We start from the raw sequence: 20,296 nt of genomic DNA on the forward strand, positions 1-20,296 counted from the left end.
CCAGAGCAGCCATCTCAGTTTCACAGCACCCCCCCCCCCCCCACACCCCCCTGCCATGTTCCCCCAAGAGCAGAGGAGATGCAGCCACCCAGCGGAGAACCACAGCTGAACTGTCCCTACTCCAAGGCCCCCTGCCCAGCTCGCAGAAACTCGTGCACCTGTCAGGCTGCACTGATCTCTGCAGGGCATGGGTGCTCGGAGCATTACCCCAGCTGAGCAGGATTCGATCAGTCCAGCCCTATGAAAGTGCAGCCATTTTGCATTTTAAAATTCATTTTATTTTGTTTTGTTTGTTGCACATTTCACTTTTTGTACCAGGCAAACAGCACCTCACAGCCTCCTTGACACTCAGCTGCACAGACAGACAGGTCATCAATGCCAGCATCACTCCCTGCTTCCGGCCCAATGACTCCTTCCACCATCACCTGCCGGAGGAGAGAGATTTCAGGTCACTGCTGTTCAGGCTCAGCAGTGCTGGGTTGGGCTCCCAGGTGTTGCTGTTACAGCATGTAGCTAGCTCCTGCCACCTTCCCTGCTGGGGATCTGTCGTGACAGCATGCCGGTGAGAAGGGGAAGCAGCACTAGTCTCCATGTCTACTCTGGGCATGTCCTCTCCTAGCAAGAGCCTCCTGAGAGAGCCAAGAGGCTGTTCCTCCTCCCCCCTGGAGAGAGAGGGAAAGAGGAGCCCAGATGTAGGACAGACCCAGAGGGGCTCACCTGCAGCTTCTGGGACTCAGAGGCCGCCACTCCTACTGGATGCCACTCTGTGCCCTGCGTCCCCTGGGCAGTCCAGATTCTGTGCCACTCAGGGGCACGCACATGCTTGATATAGAGGTTTATGGTGCCTGGGGAGAGAATTCACAGCATTACTGCCCACATGATACAGGATCAGAGAGACCCGTGACACGGACACTGAACGTTGTCCCTGTCTTCTCCCTCCACCCCCTGCAGAGGAGAGCTACGGCCTGCTTTGGTTCATGGAAAACGTCACTTCCTGCTTAAGACCCCTTGACTGCCACGCTGTCGCTCAGCTGTGAGCTGCCAGCGTTTAGATCACCACCCCTAGACATATTGAGTACTCCCACTGAACAGCAAAAAGGCCCCCAGTGTGCGCGTGATTCAGGATGGATCATCTAGGCAGAGGCTTCAGGCACTGGTCACTTTCCCCAGAGATCTGATCTAGGAAGCATCTGTAATGCCTGTTAGCAAAGCCATACGATGCTGGGCCAGCGTTCTCAGGAGCGATTCCTGCACCACCTCGTTTCCCCAGCTGGGAACCCTCAGCCAACATCCGTCTTGCTACACTACTGCCAGGAGGTTTTATTCTGAGCACGTGCTTGTTCTGTCTGAGCTAGCTGCCCGGGTACGGATAGTCTGATGTCCTCTCCAGCCTGGTCAGAGGCCACGCTTACCCATGGCCGAGCCCAGCGGGCTGTACCAGAAGCGGATGCAGCCAATCCCATGCAGGACGGGGCTGATTAGGGCAGTCTTCTGTCCAGGGGTTTGTCTGGCAGAAGGAGATCTCAGGGAGATGTAATTGCCTGTTTGAAGATAAGTTGAATCAAGTGCACCAATCCTCCCTGATTGTCCCTAAATGCAGAGGCGGGGCGGGAGGGAGGGGAAGGGAGGCTGTTCTTCCCACCATGGTAGCAAGCAGACAGGTCAGGTGTAAGTGCACGTCTCATATGCCAGATTTACTTGTTCAGTCTGGCATATGTGACTAAGGGTTTTGTAACCCAGGAGTGAAGATCTGCATCCTTCTCCAAATGGCTTTAGGGTTAGACTTCCAGGAGTCTAGTTCCTGGCTTGCAGGGGCTGAGTATAGGGATGCTGTGGGGAAATCCCATTCCACTCAGAGGCAGGCACCCAGAGGGTGTCAGGCCACCTTAGCGCTGCCTGCTTTCTGGGGAGACTTCAAGTTTTAGCTCTTAAGTGACCTGCAAAGAGTTGAGGTGGGGGCTCGTGAGAGTCATGCCTTGCATTTCTTTCGGATGCATGAAAACCCAGAACCTAGAATGGGAATGATCAGCTCGACTCTTCATGGATCTTTGCTGGTTTAGCCAGAGGGTCTCTGGGAGAGAGTCTCAGGAAGTTAAACGCCAAGTGCTGCTTTCTAAGGGGTGGGCTCACTGAGCTTCCATCCCACGAAAGGAAGGGAAAGTTATGGATAGTCCGGTTACTTGACAACGGGGTTGGGTTAGTCCCTTCTCCCCATTGCTCAGCTGCCATGCTTGCTAGTCACTATTAGTACCGAGCTAATGGAGTATACCTTTGAGTTGCACCCACTACGTGCAGTCCTCCCTGGCCTAGAGCTGGAGCAAAAACTGGGCACTTCCAGCCCCCCTACAAGAGAGACCTTTTCCTACCAGGAGGAGGCTCTCTGGGATCAGCTAGCCAAGCAGCACTGGTCAGAAGGCAGCATGGCAAATCTGCCACTGCTCTTCCCCTCCTGCTGAGTAGCTGCCAGGCACCAGAAGGGGAAGCTGCCATGTACATTTGTCCCAGGACAGACTCCCCTGGCGTGAAGTTCCATGAAGCCCTATCAGCCAGGTCATGTCCGGACACGGTTTCCGGCCTGCACTGCACAGGGGTTGGTTTGTCATGTCGCTCCCAGATCCCGTGGCCCAGAGAGTTACTCCCACCCCACTAGTCAGAGATCTGCCAAGAGGTAGTGCTACTTACCCCCCGAGGGAGAGGCACGGGGGTCAGAGATGTTGCCACCAGGCAGTGATCTAGCAGGTCTTTCCCCAGCACGTATCCAGTCAAAGTCATCTGTGTCACTCTGCTGCCAGCTACACAAGTCCTCCTCAAAGTCACAGACCTGCCATTCAAGCAGCCCAGACTCCACCGTTGCCTTTGGAGTGGTTCGGATGCTGTGGCCACGTTTACCAGGGCCAGACTGGTCCCTGGGAAGAGGAGCTGCAATAGGCTTGTCCATGCCACGGGGTGCTGTTGACCGCACTGCTTTGGCAGACATCAGGAATGGAGCCAGGTTAATTGCCTTTTTCCTGCCCAAGAGATGCTCTTTAGGTCTGAAAAGCCCACACTTACGGTCCAGAGCACAGCCGGAGGTACCTGCCCCGCGCCACCAAGGAACACCCTTGAATGCTTTTGCAGTTGGAGACAATGCCGGGACTGGGGACACCTGAAATCCTGGCAACAGGAAGTGCTGCTTCAGAAGTGCCTCCAGAGCCTTTGCCCTTTGTTTTTCCGGAGGGTTTGAAAGCAGGAGACTGTGCAGCTCAGGACCAGTCTGTCCATGGCTCAGAGTAGTCCCTTTGAGAGCTGGATTGCCGTCCTGGGGTGGTGCTGGCCTTGCCACTGCATCCGGCAAGGACCTTTTGCCAACAAGGTGCAAGATCTCTGGGTCCACTGCAGACAGGGCACTCGGGGGCTTGCGGAAAGCCCGTTTCAACTGAATCACCTTCATGCCTTGGGCTTTTCCTTTGCCTGCTGTTGGCGTCCCTCCCACCACAGAGTTGGTGGCAGTTCTCGCTCCCTGACTCTCTGCTGGGGGTGTTGGCAGCTCACTCTTGGCCAGTGTGGTGGTGTGGAGAGTCCATTTCTCCGACTGACTTCCGTGCCATTCCGGGGCATAGGTTTCATGTCTCAGACCCCAGCGACCCACTGGAGTTATGCCTCCATACGTGGAGAGCTTGGATTCCCTTCCATTGCCCTCTGCTGGAGAGCTTGCAGTCTGGGTCTCGAGGGAAAAGCCAATAGATGTAGGTACCATTTCTCCAGCAGCAGACTGAACTCCAGACTCCAACCGCGTCCTCATAGGCTCTGTGGAAGCTAGTGCAGTTTGGTAGTAGGGAAGCCCCAGGGAGCTACTGGTGCGAGTTGTGTTGCTTCCTGCAGGAGACATGCTTCCAGTAAGAGGATGGGTATAGGCTTGACCTCCATTTTTCTTTCTATGGCCACTTGTGGCTGTGTACAACAACATCCTTTCACTCGGGCTGCTAGGGGTCCCCATGGCTTTCATTGTGGTGGAATAAGACTGTCCTATGGCTTCAGTTCCCACTGTTCGAGTCCTTGCTGTTAGGATTACTTCCCTGGTCTTATTTGGGAGTGTGGTTTGAGTCTCTGTACCGTTGCTGGGGACTGGATTCACAGCTTCTGTTACTTCAGCCCCTGGAAAACTAGCTCTCTCTGCAGGTGTAGAGCCACCAAGCAGCTGAGCTAATGAAACTTCTGTAATTCCCAGCACAGTTTGGCTGGTGGTTTGACCTTCCAAGGCTTCCATACCAAGTGCTATCTTGGTAGAAGGTACCATATAAGTCTCATTTTCTGCAGGCCATGCTGTGCCTGTGGGGAGAGGGGTGGGTTTTCCTCTGCCTCTTTTTCCATGGAATTCACTGACCTCCTCTAGTCTCTGTGCTGGGGTCTCAGGAGGCCATGTGGATGTAGTCAGTGTAAGAAGTCCTAGTAGTCCTGAAGCTTCTGTTTCTGCAGATTGCACCCCTCCTGGGGACATGGGACTTTGGCCAGGTTCTTCCCGAGGGAAGATCTCTGCAGGCGTTTCTTGGCTGTTGGTAGTGGTGATTTGCTGTTCAATTGGGCTGAAAGTTTGGCGTGGGGAAGCCTGCAGCAGCGAGGTTCCCTCTGTGGGATACACTGCTTTGGTGGGCTCAGATTCCAGGGAAGGCAGCTCACCCATTGAGATTAGGCTGGTATGTTCTTCACCAGTTTGGGTTTTGTTAGTGGGGTGTTTGCCTGTCCCCAGTTCAGGGTGGCCAGTGGGCCAGTTCTCAGGAAGTATCAGCTCACGTACATGTGTGGACTGCCCTTGCTCAGCAGTTTCAGTGCTCAGAGTAAATGAAGGCAGAAGGTGGGTCGTAGTTAGACCCCCTTCCTCTCCGTAGCTACTAGTTTCTTCCTTCATTGCCACCTCTCCTAATCTAAGGGTCTGATTTTCAAGGGTCTCCAGCAGCAGTGCCACGCTGGTGGAATGCACAGCTTCAGGAACAGTTCTTGCAATGGAGGTTCCCTCTTCTGTGTTCGAGAGGTTTTGGGCTTTGGTCTGAACGGATGCAGTTTCTGTAGCTCCTCTCCCAGGTGGGTGGAGGGATTGTGTCTCCTGAACAGGCGTTCTCTCGGTAGGACGCCCTAGGTGTTCTGACTCACTCATTACAGGCCATGTTCCTGCAGGAGTGGTAGTATAGGGGTGTCCTCCCTCCTTTCCATGGAGGCTTGCAGCTTCTTGCGCCTTCATCTCTATTGATCTATTGAGAACATAGGAGGTATCTTGGAGACTAGCACCAACGCCTGTGGTATTTACAGTCCCAGTGTGTGGGTTTGTTACAGGGGCTTCCGCTGTCTCAGGAGAGCTCATTACATACGTGGCTTTAGTTCCTTCTATAGGAGTGAACACCCTACCCTGCGTTCCATGGCTCTTGGTTCCTTGCAGCCCTACTACAGCTCGGGGAGTGGTTTTGGTCTGAGCCTCCAGGAATTGTCCATGCACCACTTCAGTCACTGACAAGTTAACCGCTTCTGTTTGCTCTGTTCTAGCACCAGCTTTCCTCAGGCTAAGTGGGATTCCTGTTGCTGACTCAGGGGTGCTGATGGTTTGGGTCTCAAGACTCCATGGGGTGGAGGCTACTTCTCCACCTCCTTCTCTGGGGAGGCTTGGGGCTTCTTTTCCACCTCCCACCTCTGTTACATTAGTGGCTTGAGTCCCAAAAGCTTCTGGAACGGGATACCCAGCTTTTGTTGATTCAGAGGCCACAGGTAGCAGTCCCTCTGTTGTAGGGACAGCACCTCTACCCTCCATTCCTTGCACATGTGTTCGCATCCTCATCTTCATTTGATCCTCTATTGCGTTTGTAGCCAGCACGGTTTTAGAAGACTGTTCAGTTATGACAGGTGATGTCTCCCTGACAGGAGCACGGGTATGAACGTATTCTCTACCTCTCTTTTTATAGCTCTCAGTCACCTGTGCTCCCATTTCAACAGGACTATTTGTTCTGGTCTCCCAGCTCTCTGGAGGTGGGGTGTTCGTGGCAGTTCTTGCAGAGGGAGCGCTCTCTGTAGCTGGGATACTTGGTGCAACCTGCTCTCCCTGGAGGCTTGTGGCTTGTGTTTCTCTGTAGCTCCCCAGCTTGTTTGACTCCGGTGAGGCAGGAGTCAGTAGTGGAGGTGGCCGAGGTGTTCTTAGGGAAGGTAGAGCGGGAACAGTGGTGCTGGTCTGTTCTCGATACAGCTGCCAGTTCTCAGTAGTGTGTGGCAATTCTTCTGGGGCAGTCACTGGTTCGGCAGATTTTATTCCCCCAAATGGGCGGGTTTGTCTGAAAGGGAACAGGCCTTTTCTGAGCCGACTTGTCTGGAGGAGCGTGACTTGGCTCCTGAGAGATGGCTCCACTTCGAAGAACTCTCTTCTTCCCACAGAAGGGAGAGTAGGGCTTGGTCTTCCTTCCTTTCTGAGCTCACCTTTGAATTCTTGGGCTCCCAGTTCCATTCTGCTGCTGGAGACAGACAAGCTCCACTGGTTTCCAGCCTCAGTGCCCAGCACTTCTGCAGTCTCTCGATAGCTGGAGCGGACTGTGGGGTGCACAGGCTCCACGGAGGCTGTTGCATATGTGGGTTCAGTTTCTGCCAGTGACATGTGCTCTATGGAACGAGCAGCGTGACTAACCCATCTGCTTCTCTTCCTAGGGGGTTTATTGCTTCCTGAACACCTGTTTCAGCTGAGTTGGTTGTCAGAGTCTCTGGAGGGAAGGTTACTTCTGGGGCTTGACTTAGTGGAGGAGAGGTTCTCTCTATGAGAGAGCAACGTTCTTTAGTTTCCATTCCACTGCCCATGGTTGCCACAGGCCTAAACTCAGCTGGGGCCTCCAAAGTGGTTCCTTTGGAAACATTCAATGGGCTTGCCTTTGTGAACCAAGCCATCAGTTGCTTCCTAGGTCTGACCTGGGATCTAGGTTCCCAAGTGAGAATGGTGTGAGTCTCAGAAGTCCCCAGCAGTTGTGTGTTCGCAGTTTCTGATGGCGTGGTCTTGGGAAAGTTAGCTCCTTCTGCATGAGCTAAGGAAGCTTTTGGAGTTTGTAGCTCAGTTGTACTGGTTGTTTGGCTCTCTGGAATTCCCATGGCAGATTTCATGTACGGTTTTTCTGCAGGCATTGTTGTTCCCGTGGGGAACAGGAAGGTGTTCCCTCTTCCTTCAGCCTCCTCTGCTCTCATTGTAGGGGTCTCAGAAGCCTGAGTGGCTGTAGCTTTTGCAGAATGCTGCAGTTCACCTGAAGAAAGGGAGGCTGTAGGAGTCCCTTCAGGGGGTGTCAGGTTGTCCCTAGAACTGATAGCTGCATGCATTTGTTGCTTTCTTGACATTCTGAGTCTTAGTTCAATTGGGCTGAAAGTCTGCGGTGAAACCTGCAGTAGCGAGGGTCCCTCTGCAGGATATGTGGCTTTGGTGGGTTCAGCTTGTGGGGAAAGCATCTTGTCCACCAAGGATGGAGTGGTATTTCTTACACCTCTTTGGGCCTGGTTAGTTGTGGGTTCAATATGGACAGGGGTCACTTTCTCAGGAACGGTCAACTCAGGCATTTCCACAGATTGCACGGGTGCAGTCCTTGGCCTAGACTCTGGAGGGTTAAGTGTGACCAGTCCAGCCCCTACTCTGTAACGGGCTGTGTGTTTATTGGTCCCCACCTCAGATAGGCTGGCAGATTCCAGAGACTGGATAACCTCGGTAGAATTCCCCTTTTCTGTAGCACTGCTCCTTGGAAAGAGAGTGGCCTCCCTTGGTGAAGAGCTAAATTGGTCTTCAGCTTCAGTCCAAGCAGATGAAAGTCCTGCAATTCCCATCTCACTTGGGCTGCTGGCTTGAGCCACTGCCGTTTCCAGGCCTGATGCTTCCCTTGTAGGACGTTCCATGAATTTGAGTTCAGTTGCTGTGGAGGATGTTAACACAGAAGCAGGTGTGTAAGTGTGTCCTCTCCTTCGATTGGGAGAAGTATTTCTGGCTTCTTGTACCCCCATCTCAGTTGAGCTTCTGGTGGACAAGGTAGCTTGGCTTTGATCTTCACTTCTTGTGACTTCTGCAGGTCCTGCATTCTGTGGGTGTGTGATTGGGTTCTCAGACTCCCCCAGAGAAGGTGTGTATGTGGGTCTAATTGCTGTAGTGTGTATTCTCTCTTTATTTCTATAGTTGGCTGTAGTTGCTTGCATACTCATCTCAGCTGGTTCAGAGACTTGGGAGACCCAAGTCACTGGAAGGGTCTCTGTTTCTGTAGCATATTCGGCATCTTTCACTTTGGTCACTGGAAAGTAAGTCCCCACTGTCAGGCTAGGAAAGCCATGTTGGCCGCTGGCTTTGCTTCTTGTTGCTTCTACAAAGCCCAGCTCAGTTTGGGTCTCCATGAAGGGGATAGCTTTGGAAGGAGGCTTGATAGAGGAGGTTTCAATTCCTGATGAAGACAAGGATGTGCTTTTTTTATGCCTAGTTGTGGCACCCAATGGAAATAGGAGTTCCAGGGAGGCTGTGTGGGTCTCAGTCCTCTCAAAGGAGGTAGTTAACGATGTAGGTTGCATTGCTTCTGTGGGCTCAATCTTTGCCTTTCCTGCCAGTGGTCTTACAATGGTGCTTCGCTCCTGACTCCCTGGGGTTGTAGCCCACCAGGCATACGATTGGTTTCTCTGCGTAGTTGGACTGCTGGTCCAGCTCTGTGTGGTGGGGAACAGAGAGGTCTGCTCTGTAGCATATGCCACAGTGGTAGTCTCCATTTCTACAGATGGAGTCTGCCCCATTGGGGCAGACCTGGCCCTGGTTGGTGCCATGGTGGTTACAGATTTGGCACTGGTCAGACTGGGGAGGTTAGTTGTCCATTTCTCAGTGCTGAGCAGATGGGAGGTTTCTGTGGCACTTACTTGCATGGGGGGTGTTTGCCCCAGAGCTAGAGTTGCTGCAGTATGCATCACTGGTGTGTATGTCCCTGAACTCCCCTCCAAGGAGCTGGTGATCTCTGCGGTGGCCAACTCAGTTTGAGTCTCCAGAGACTGGGTTTGGTTTGAAGTCAAGGCCACCACTCTAAATTCAGTTGCTGGAGAGGGCCCCTTCTGTGCCAAGTAGGTAGAAGGATATGCCAGTTCCATTCCTTGGAGGCTTGTGGTCTCTGCTATTCCCACCTCACTTGGCCTGGTGCCCCCCATCTTCTGGAGTAGCCCCTGGGGAGACACCAGTTCTGGGAATTCAAGTCCTGCAAGAGTTTCTGTAGGAATTTTCGTGATACCAAGTCCCTCTGCTACCTTCCCATGGTGACTTGTCACTTCTCTAGTACTTGGATGGCTCTCTGGAGAGAGCATCACGGTAGTAAAGTCAGACTCTTGAAGAGACACAGTTCCCAGCAGTGAAGTTTCCTCCATAGGTATCAGAAATTTCTCCTCTGCTTCTGCAGTACCCATTTCTGTGTGAGTTGGAGGGGTTTTCCCAGTAGCCCCCAGATAAGTCATGCCCTGGGTTGACAGTCCTGTAGGTGCAAATTTCACGGACTGAAGTCCCTGTACTGTAGTCAGAGACACTCTTAGTTCTTCATCATTCATTGCGGTTCTCCCCATGGGTTTCTCCGTCCCTGCTGTGGGGGCACTCGTTTGTTTAAAGGGCCCCTTGGCAGATTGGGCTGTTTCAAGGGGGTTGGTTCCTGGAGAGGAGGCTCTTGAAGTGGTGGATACTTTGGTTTCCCCTTCTGTTGGGCAAGGTTCCAGCTCATTTGAGATGACGTCCATTATGTCCTCTTTGATGGTACTTGGGCTTCCTGGAAAGACAGGAGTTGTGGAGAGTGATCCACCTATGTACCTACATTATACTGTAGCCATCTTTGGCCACAGCTGGGACAATCAAATGCCAGGACATGTCACTAGTTCTAGTTCAGGGCAGGATAATTCTCTACTCAACAAGCCCATCCTACTGATGCAGAGTGCATCCATACCCCCATTCTGCTGTGGGCTGTGTTCTTGCACCACCCTTCCCCCTTCAGACGTACCACCTCCCCAAACCTAGCTGTTCCCATGGGAGAGAAACCATGCTCCAGGAACTTTCCAAAAGGTTTGGGCCAAACTGCTTTGAAGTATGACCGTCCCCCAATGCACTGTACCTCTCCCCCAGGGAGCTCTTTAGGGCAAGCACCCTGCTCCACCCTACCTGCTTCTGCCCCAGTCTGAGAACATTTGTAGAGTTTGTTGATTCTGGCAATGTCCGAACGACTCAGATTCCACCTCTGCCCCAGAGCAGCGTAGGGATTAGAGAGTGGGATGATGGTGGGCAAGCCGGTCATGCTGAAGGCATACCTAGAATTAAGGAATAATTTGTCAAGGGAGCTTGAAGAAGCAGAGATCTCCCAAGCTGTGTGGATCCTACACTGAGTAGTGGTGAAAGGTGGCTTCAGAATATCAGGCCAGGTAACTGGAGAGGCTTTTAGAAGCATCCCAAACCTGCCTGGTAGTTAGAAACGTCTATATAGACTCAGTACCTCCTTCAATAGGAGGGTACTTCTGGGTCAGAGTGAGGGGTGGTTCTCTCCCAAGCACCACCCATTCGTGACACTAACACGAGGTGCCACCCACAGCAGTGAGATAACACGACCCTCCTTTGTATGCTTGGATAGCAGTGAAAAAATAGTTTGCAATGTGACTAGTCACTGGGCACCTGAGTCGACATCTCAGATGAACAGGGCCGTTTGCCCCACAGCTATTTTGGGCTCTGTGCAGACTCAGGCAGGCACCACTGTGCTGGTTTGCACTCATTCCCATTTAAGAGTGATCTCGATTTGCATCCTGAAGAGCTGACACCTGAAGTTCTGGAGAACAAGCACAGTCAGCTGCTACCCTGACTGCTGAGTGCTGAGCACAACGAGGCACTCACCTGCCGTAGTGCAGGACTGAGGAGTAGTCGTAGTTCACCAGCATGTTGCTTGTCCACGATTTCATGAAGTTAATTTCAAAGCCTGTAAAACAAGACGAGTAAAACTGATCAACTCCAGCAGCCTGGTCACCTAGCGTCCTGGAGAGTCCAAGTGTCATCGGTTATGGCCATGCATGTTTTTACACGCCAATCGGCATGTAGACCGGGACACACCGTACCTGCCGTACAGTAGGGGGTCACTTGGAAGGGCACTCCCTGTACAATTGCCATTCTTCTGTACCCCCATGGCACAGGAGGCAGCAGGCTGCAGTTCAATGGGCATTACATGTACTTTCCACTTTGACTGCTTGGCACCTAGCTAGACCCCGGGGTCTGTTAGATGGGGCAATGCTTGTTCTAAGAGGCTTGGTTCTTAAAGAGGGCTCTGAAGTCCAGCATCTCACTGAGATGTTTCTAGGTTTGAGTCTATTTCTCCCAGCAATGTCACCATCTGACACTGGACGGCCCAGATGTCCACCAGAGAGCACCTGGGCTGTGGTTGTAATGGGCTTAGAATGAGACTCCCTTGGGTCTCCCAAGGGAACACGTTTGATCAGCTGCGGTGGTAGAGTGGAGACAGGCTGGTTGTTTTCAGGAAAGCTCATTCGGAATGGCAAGATCCCAGTTGAGGGAGGGAGCGGACTTACCTGTCAGGATTTCGTTCCAGGAGATGCTAATGTACTTGTCCCGGTCAGCCCGGGAGTGCTCGTGCCAGAAACCCACCACGTGCATGAGTTCATGCAGAGCCACTCCCTTCCCCTTTCTGAGGCAAGCAGGCGCCAGGGAGACCACCTGCATCCCGCCTGTGCGGCCAACACTGGAGAAGCACCTAGTGAGAAGCAGACAGCTGTTCAGGGGAGGGGAGGGGAGGGGGCCACCTGCCAAGCAAAGCAGCCCCTGGAACACAAGAGAAGGCAGGAAGCTGTAGGCTACAGTTTACAGACGGGGTCTTTGCTCCCAAGGGCTGAGCCCAGCCCAGCAGCAGGGACTGCCCTGATTTGGTTCTACCAGTGCAAATCCCACCAAAGGCAGGATCTGGCCCTCCGTGCCCATTCTGGGCTTCAGGCAGGTCCCATGTGAGCACTAGCAGCATCTCTACAAGAGAGAGACTGTGTCAAGTCGGGGACATCCTGGCTTCGGAGAAAATCACCCCGACAGCTTTGACATTTAGCTCAGTAGGAACAGGCAGGAGTTCTGCTAATCCACCGCGGGGCACTGAGCCTCTTCCACCCTGCCAAGAGACATGCTGGAGTTGCCAGCTGCCCTCCGTCACATGGTTGGCGAGTTTAGCCTAAGGGGTCGGGGATCATCACATGAGCAGAACCCAACTGCTGAAGGCTCCTGTGCTGGGAAGGACAAGATTAAACTCGAGTTCCTAGGACTGCAGGAGTCACCCCAGCACTGGAAGAATCCACCCCGGCGAGGCGGTGGTGCTGTCAGGCAGCCGTCACTTCAGCCGTGCATTCAGAGCTCAGCTCCCCGGAATTTGAACACCTCCAGCACATTGGACGGGCTGCTCTCCCACATGGGAGGAGGGCATCTAGGAGCATCATGGCCCCCTCCAGAGGATAACAGGCTACTACTGCTGCTACCAGAACAGCTTCTTCAGATCAAGTGGTAGGAGCCCGTGTTTTGGTGCTAAAGAGCCCTAGGCAAGTCCCTGCTGCTGACTGGGTGGGGCTGGATACTGCCCCCGGGAGTCTGGACTGGAATGAGGGCTGGCAGAGAGTTCCACGCCGCTCCCCAACTTCTTAGGAAGAGCTGGGGCTGGTTTCAGGAATTTTACTGGAGGGGACTCAGACTTCAGACAAGGGGGCCATTAGTGCAACAGCCAGAGAGGAGTTTGCTTAAACAGGGGCAGCCATAAGGTGTTGGGGTCGGCAAGGGGGAGAGAGAAAGTTAAACCCTGGACGAGTCAGCAGGAGCACGCTAAGGGATTTTACTGCCCTGCCCGTGAGGCCGTTACCATGTTACCCGCGCAGGCTCAGCACTCACCCAGACATCGGGGTGACGGAGATGAAGTCTCTCTGGTACGAGTAGGGAACGAACTTGATGCAGGTGAACGCCGCAAAGTCTGCAAATGCTTCCTTGATGATCTTCACGCTCTGCTTGTCTGGGGAGAACAGAGGTGCTTCAGCGTCAGGGCACCTGGACGATGGACCTGCATCACTGCGACCTGTCTGGCCATGGAGCTCCAGACCAGCCAACTTCTCCCCAGTAGCCCAAGTTACTCCAGTCAGGTGACAGGCCAGCTTTGGGCCATGTAAACAGACATATGGCTTAATATCAGCCAGCCATTTGCAGCATTCAGCTTCATGGCTAATGGCATTATCAGGGTTCCTGGAGAGACAGGAGCTCTCTGGAACAAACACCACAAGGCAGCACCTTACTGCTGTATGGAGCCTGACAAGTTTGTGGTTAGCCCTCGTGAAACCTCTTCCACAGAGGACCGGGCAGCAGCAGGTCTCTGGGTTCCTACAGCTGCCGGGAGATAATCCATAGCCAGATACAGCTGGTGCACCAATCCAGCCAGGCCAGACCAGGCAGAGATCAGCTGCCCCTCGTTCTAAGCATCTTTCTGCACCCCGGGGAGTCTATTGGTCTATCTAGCTCTGGTCACCCAATACCTGGAACCTGCCCTCGGCAGGAAAGGGGATTCAAGCACTAGACCCCACCTACCGTATTTGTAGGAGAGGACGTAGGGAATTCGGACAATTCCTCTTCTCTTGGGCCATTTGGGGCTCGCAGAGGAGAACAGTCTGAACGGACTCTGCAGCAGGAGACGAGAAACAAGTCAGGTTGGTGGGCAGGACTGGACTCTCCAACCAATAGCCCCACCAAGACGAGAGCCATCTGCCAGGCTTGAGTGTGTCCCTGCTACGTTACTCCCCAGACACCCATTACCAGCAGGTCAGGGATTAGACTCTGCCCCGAGAGGCCCCTCCTATGGCTGCTGTGTTTGCATTGTGCAGTGGTTATTGTGTTTTAGTCACATGGTATAGCGCCCTACCTTCCCCTGCGGCACCACCACAAGCCTATGTCAGTGCAGCACACATGGCTGCCACCCGAACCAGGCCTGGCTTTCATCAGATCCCTGGAGCTGAATGCTGCTTCAGCCAGAATCCGACACGGGCTGTCCTAGCAAGCCGTCTGCTCAGCTTGAGACGTATTGACAAGGCCCTGAAGTCACAGAAATGCAGGACTGGAAGGGACCTTGAGAGGTCATCTAGTCCCGTTTGCTGCCCTGAAGCAGGACAAAGGCTAATCTAGACCATCCCTGACAGGGGTTTGTTTAACCTGCTCTTAAACCACCAATGCCAGACTCCACAACCTCCCTAGGTAACACGTTCCAGTGCTTAACTACCCTGACTGGGAGGAGCTTAGACATTAGGGACGAATGTAAGTCTCCCTGTTGCTATTTAAAACTTCTTGTCCTGTCTTTGGTGGTTAAGGAGAAGAATTTATCACCCTCCTCTTTATAAAAGAAACTTTTACATACTTCAGGATTTATCCTCCTCCTTCCCCCAGTCTCTCTAGAAGAAAACCTTTCCCCTCATAGGTCATGTTCTCTAGCCCTTTAATCATTTTGGTTGCTCTCCTGGGGACTTCCTCCAATTGGTCCACATCTTTCCCAGAACCTGCCACCCAACTGCGTATCAGTGCAGTGTGAGGTGGAAAGCTACTTCTCATGTCTTAGCAGCATTGCTGTAAGCAAGACACCATTCTGGGGTGTAGCATTGTCACAATAAGCAACAGTCCAAACACCGTTGACTCGTTTAGTATGAAATCCACTCTAACCCCCAGAGCCTTTTCTGCAGTACTCCTTCCTAGGCACTTGTTTCCCCATTTGGGCAACCAACTATTCCTTCTAAAATGGAGTACACTGCATTTGTCCTTGTTGCATTTCATCCTATTTCTTTCTGGTCATTTCTCCAGTTTGTCAAGATCAATTTGAATTCTAATCGTGTCCTCTGAAGTGCTTGCAACCCCTCCCAGCTTAGTATCTGCCACAAACAGTGTATCTTTTATGAAGCTATTGGATAGAATTGAGCCCAGAATAGATCCCTTCAGAACTCCACTTAATATGCCCTTCCAGTTTGACTCTGAACCATTGGTAACTACTGAGTACACTCTTCCAACCAGTGGGGCAGCCACCTAATCATAGCTTTATCTAAGCAATATTTCTCTAGCTTCTTTATGAGATGGTCACATGAGACTATCTAAAGCCTTACTAAAGTCAAGATATATCACATTATTGCTTCACCCCAGTCACAAGGCTTCAAAGAAGAATTTTAGGTTGGTTTGACAGGATTTATTCTTGGCAAATCCACACCATCACTTAATTTTCTTCTAGGTGCTTGCAAGTTGATGATTTTCTCCATAATCTGGGTACCAAAGATAAGATGACTGGTCTAACTCCCTTGGGCCATCCATATTCCCTTTCTAATAGATGGCCTATTAGTACCTTTTCCAGTCCTCTGATCTCTCCCATCCCCCAGGAGTTCTCAAAGGGGATTGTTAATGGCTCAGTGATCCCTTCAGCCAGTTCTTTAGGTATTCTAGAGACAGTAGGACACCTAACTTGTCTATGGGCTGGTCTTCACATACAGTGGTGCTATGCTGTATCATTGAAGACGCTACCACTCTGGTGGGAAGAGCTGCTCCCATAGACCTAGCGCTGTCTATGTGCAGGTTGAGTACATCGCACAGTGGATTTTTTTACTCCAGAGTGACAGTTATATGGCTATAGGTCTGTAGCGTAGACCTGACTTAAGTAGTTCTTAACTTGTTCTTTTCCTATGTTAGCCTCAGAGCCTGCCGCTGTTACACTGCCGTTCACCATGTTAGCCCTTCAATCACCGCTAACTGGTTTGGTGAGAAGTTAAGAGGCATTTGACACTGGCCATTGCTGCATTCTCAGTTATTGTCCTCACTGAGTAATGGGCCAACCCAGTCCTGCATCTTCCTCTTGCTTCTAATGTATTTGTAAAGTGTTCTGTTGTTACCCTTGTGTGCCTAGCTAGTTTAATCTGGTTTGCTGCCTTGGTCTTTCGGATTACGTCCTTGTCCTGTGTTCCTCCTTCATAACTTGATGTAACTGCACGCCAATTTCATCAGCTACCAGGACCACTGCAGGCCTCCGGGGATGCTGCAGGGCCCCGTGCCCAGACTTTCAGAAGCCAACCCCCCTGCATCCGCCTCCTCCCACCACATGCTGCACAGCCCTGCACATCTTAATGCACAATTCTTCCCACACTTTGTAGCACCAACGCAACTATTTCTTCTCTCACGCTCTGAGCAGCGAAAGTAGCTCACGCGGACGTTTAAATCCTCACACAAGATCGGATTCAGCACTCACAAAACAGATGGGACTGCTCACCCCCTCGGCTATTGTTGGCAGAGGGCCGGAAACTCAGCCTGACATCACTACGTTATTGGAACTCCTTTGCCGGGGAGAGTTCTCTGCCACCCCAAGAGACAGTGAGACTTTAACGTGAAAGCCAGGCGATTAGAATAGGGGAGAGGTCTGCCTGTGCCCCTGCTGACTACCCCTCCACCCCCCAGGGCCAGGCACACATCTTGCGCCAACACTGCTCTAGCAAACACACGCACCCACCCACTGTTTGGAACGTCACCAGGACCCTCTCAAGCCTTCATCCAGTTCTGCCAGCAGCACCCCACTCAACGTTAGGGGGCTGCCAAGAGATAGGGCCTCATGACCCTCCCTTGTTAGCCACCCCTCCTCCAAAGGGAGTCTGTTCCAAGGGTGGATTTCGTCATGTGACACCCACCCCGGACCTTCACTCACCGCCTTCACGATGTCACCCTCCAGCAGGAAGCTGCTCTCTGGGGCTTCTGGAGGGATGAGCTCTGGAAGCAGGAGAATCCCCGTCATCGGACGCACGTCTCAGGTGGAAGCTACCTCAGCTGCTTCCCTCCCCAGCGCAGCAGCCAGCCCACAGCCAGAACACATCCTGCCCCCTGATCACAGGACATGCCACCCTGCCAGTTTCCCTTACGATTTAATGGAGCAACGAGCCATCTCATTGGCAGCTTCCCACTGCCTAGGCGGAGTTACTCCCGCTCACCCGCCCCTCCTCAACACTGACAAGAGTCCCCCTTGTCCCCACACAAGGGGATCGGCTTGGACGTTCTTCCGCTCATGGCTTGTATCATCGCAGACACCCCCTTACCCTCCTGCAACCCTGGAGGGGTCAGAGACACCCAGCAAGAGCTGCTCGAGTTGAGAACGGTTGTTCGAGGCACACGCTGCCCAACCGGGCTCCTTACCCCCACCTGAGAGGGGCTGGGTTGGGTCTCGGGTTGCCCTGAATTGGGATCACCACCCCACTGCCAGACGCTTCTGGAGACCTGTGGGGCTAAGCCTCCGTTGCCAGCTGCGGCAGGGAGCCTGCCCACAGTACACGCTGGCTGGCCTGATCCTACAGATATTGACACCCCAGCAAAACAGGTCACCGCAAGTGGGAGCTCTCGAATCTCCGAGGGAATCCCTGACACTCGTGTGCTTTGAGGCATGGGAGAGGATTTCCCACCTTGGTTAATCCGCAGGATATCATCATCATCACCACCACCACCACCGGGGGGATTCCCGGCCACAACAGCATTGGTCTGAGGGTTTCCGAGCTGGAGGGAGTCACCCCGGCCTCCCAGAAGGAGAGCTAGAAGGAGGGAGATTAAATAAGTTACTGAAGATTTCTCTCCCACCCCCTCCCTCAGGAAGGTCAGGGACAAGCCATCTCAATGGATAGCAGCTGTTCCACCACAGGCGGGCGGTATGTAGCCCACTTACCACTGCAATCCCGGCAGTGACTGGTGGTTGTGGGTGCCCGCTCTGACACAATCAGGGGGGTGCTATTCAGAGAACGCTGACCACCCACCCAAAGTCAGAGGGGCAGTCAGGGCGAAGCTTTACCAGCTGGTCTCTTATTTAAATGGCATAATGGGGAAAGGGTCATTTCTTTTGCATTCCTTGAAACAGGATTTTTTTAAAAGATATACATGATTAACTCAGTGGTTGGTTAATTGGTTAGCAGGCTGACTAACAGCGATTTCGACAGAAGACAAGTCTGCATGAATTCCAACCAAAGATTTCTACAGGCAAAGGGAAGGAAGGTGTTGCTTTGGACTCCGCACACAGTACAGATTCAGTGCTCAAAGACTAACAGACTCAGGTGAATTCAAGCAAAGTTTTGGGGAACAGAGTTTCTTCTTACTGTGTTCCCAGGGGGACTGACCCGTTTAGACTGAATCTGTTTTCTTTACATACAACTGAAGATACTGGAGGGTGCTTGTAACATAGCCACATTAGGTTGTAAAAATTGATTTATGTTTCTTTATCATAATATTTGATAAAGTTCATACTAAGTTCATTCCTTTTGGGGGGGTTTCGGGGGGAGTGGGGGACTGAATGTGAGGCATTTGGCCACCCCCCCCCCCCCCCCCCAACCCGGCTGAAAGTCCTTAGAGATTAATTCTGAGCCTCAAGATGCTTTTCTAGGGGAGTTGGTATTTTAGCCACTGAAGTGAACTCTGGGCTGCCCACAGGTTCCTCTGACACTCAGCATTGCAATGCTTAAGTCCCTTTGTGAACCCCACCCTTGGTCTTTAACTATCAGGGGGTTGATTTTTAAGTGGTACAGCCAATTATCTCTGGCTAGCAGCCTGACCAGTATTATTCAGAGCTCCCCTTGAACAGAGAGATCACCTGTTAAACCAGGGCTAGAAGAGCCCTGGCTCTAGACAGACACATTTAAACAGCCTCCTGGCTGGAGGAGGAAAACCCAGGTGGTTTCCTTTAACAGAGCCCTAGCAACATGGAGAGCAGAGCAGAGCTTGCAAAACCAGAAGAGGAGGAGATCATTAAGACCAAAGCTGCCCACAGTATTAAATGGAGGGTCGATATTATGAGCGACCCCAGCTGATCCTTTTCAAAGGAAGCCACCCCTGCATCCCACTCTTTTTGCAAAGCCAAGGCTGCCATTAGACAATCCTTAATTAAAGCCACAGGCCCACACACGCCACCCCTGAACTCCCTGGCACTGCATCAGCACCTTACAGCCCAGCAGCTTCTCTAAGGAAGCTTCCCCAACACGCTCAGTGGCAGCAAAGCCTCCCCCGGAGGATGGCTTCAGCAGCAGAACACAGCCAGGGAGCCCATCTCCCGAGCCAAGTCCCAGATCAGTTACACTCTGAGCTTTTGGAGCAGCCCCAGCACGGACCTGGAGGTCTCAGCCGACCCTTGCTCTGTGAGCCAGGAACACGAGGGCTTCTCCAAGCCATCACGGCAGCAAGCTCAGGTTTGAGGCATGCCCACCCCCTCCCCTTGCTAGCTCATTGACAGAGGCAGCAAGCCCAGTTTTTCTAAGCCCACAGTCCATGTTTTAGTTAAGTTACAGGCTCTGCAGCTCAGGGGCTGTTTAACCAGCCCCTTGAACACACTCTGGGGCAGCCCCACATCCCCTAGCACTGCACTCAGGGGAGGGAGAGCAGAGGCTGTTGGGGTGACACAGCAAAAAGCCAACATCTTTATAGAACAGGGGAGAACTTTCTCTTACCTTCTGCTACCCAGATAAGGCCTATGAATATCGGCCACATGCCACAGGGCAAACCCATGGCAAAGGAGGGAATCCAGAGGACCAGCAGCCACTGTGAAGTGAAGCAGACACTTAAAAACCTACCACATTACAGCTAGCACACAGCCAACACAAAGCAGCCCCTGCCTGTGCCTCTTTATATAGGGAACAGGTGAGCCGTGCAGCTGGGCCTGGCCTTCTGATGAAGGGGTGATCAATTAACCCCTTGTGCAGAGCCCATGTAACAACAAGAAGAGCCTGCGACACAGCTGCCACCACTAAACCCACTGTGACGAAGCGGAGCTATTCTTGGGGTTTTCGCTGAGCTCTGTGTGCGTGCCTCAGTTTCCCCCGTGTGTTACTCATGTATTTCGGTGATGGGACCCCGGTGTGTGATCACTGCAGCGGGCACTAGGGAGCGGATGGGTCTTCCCCAGCCACACGCAAACAGACAATGGCTGGGACCCCTCTGCCCTGGGTCAACCAGCTGTGAAAGGCTGTAACAGTTTGCGGCAGGCGGAGACAAGGAGGGGTGGCCACCTTGCCCGGAAAGGAGACAAAGGACTGGGGAGGGGCAAGGGGATGGCTCAGGGAGGGGGTGGCTGGCTGGAAGGGCCAGTCCCCCGTAAGGGGGCTCAGGAGCAGGGCCTGAGAATGGGCTCTGGGACTTCTCTGTCGGTCATTGCTGTAACTTCTAATTAAGCTGCTAACCAAGTCTGTCTGCGCTGTGATCCTGAGAGTTCCCAAACCCTCCTGACTCCCACACTGGCTGGGAATCGCTTCTGACTGCAAGGCGGGGTGCATG

At 52.7% G+C, this 20,296-nt stretch overlaps 1 protein-coding gene across 3 annotated transcripts; it reads right to left on the reverse strand.

The window, feature by feature from the left end:
• Positions 1-73: 73 nt before the first annotated feature.
• ASTL (astacin like metalloendopeptidase) lies at positions 74-19,614 on the reverse strand. Of its 3 annotated transcripts, XM_067540273.1 has the most exons (12): positions 19,474-19,614; positions 17,452-17,577; positions 16,707-16,768; positions 13,577-13,667; positions 12,893-13,010; positions 11,545-11,726; positions 10,859-10,940; positions 10,139-10,284; positions 2,683-9,752; positions 1,413-1,541; positions 718-845; positions 74-425 (listed from the first exon to the last, which is right to left on the reverse strand). In XM_067540273.1, the coding sequence occupies exons 1-9, from the start codon at positions 19,529-19,531 to the stop codon at positions 6,613-6,615; spliced, it is 4,005 nt and encodes a 1,334-aa protein (XP_067396374.1). In that variant the 5' UTR covers positions 19,532-19,614; the 3' UTR covers positions 74-425; positions 718-845; positions 1,413-1,541; positions 2,683-6,612. The 3 variants fall into 3 exon arrangements, with proteins under 3 accessions (XP_067396374.1, XP_067396372.1, XP_067396373.1); XM_067540271.1 differs by lacking the exons at positions 10,139-10,284; positions 10,859-10,940; positions 11,545-11,726; ... (3 more) ...; positions 17,452-17,577; positions 19,474-19,614 and having other exon boundaries at positions 256-428; positions 2,683-6,602; XM_067540272.1 differs by lacking the exons at positions 10,139-10,284; positions 10,859-10,940; positions 11,545-11,726; ... (3 more) ...; positions 17,452-17,577; positions 19,474-19,614 and having other exon boundaries at positions 256-425; positions 2,683-6,599.
• Positions 19,615-20,296: the final 682 nt, after the last annotated feature.

The sequence above is a fragment of the Emydura macquarii genome, unplaced genomic scaffold (genome assembly GCF_026122565.2).
Source record: "Emydura macquarii macquarii isolate MOO-44397 ecotype Brisbane River unplaced genomic scaffold, CSIRO-AGI_Emac_v2 contig_573, whole genome shotgun sequence".
In the NCBI taxonomy this organism is placed as follows: domain Eukaryota; kingdom Metazoa; phylum Chordata; order Testudines; family Chelidae; genus Emydura; species Emydura macquarii.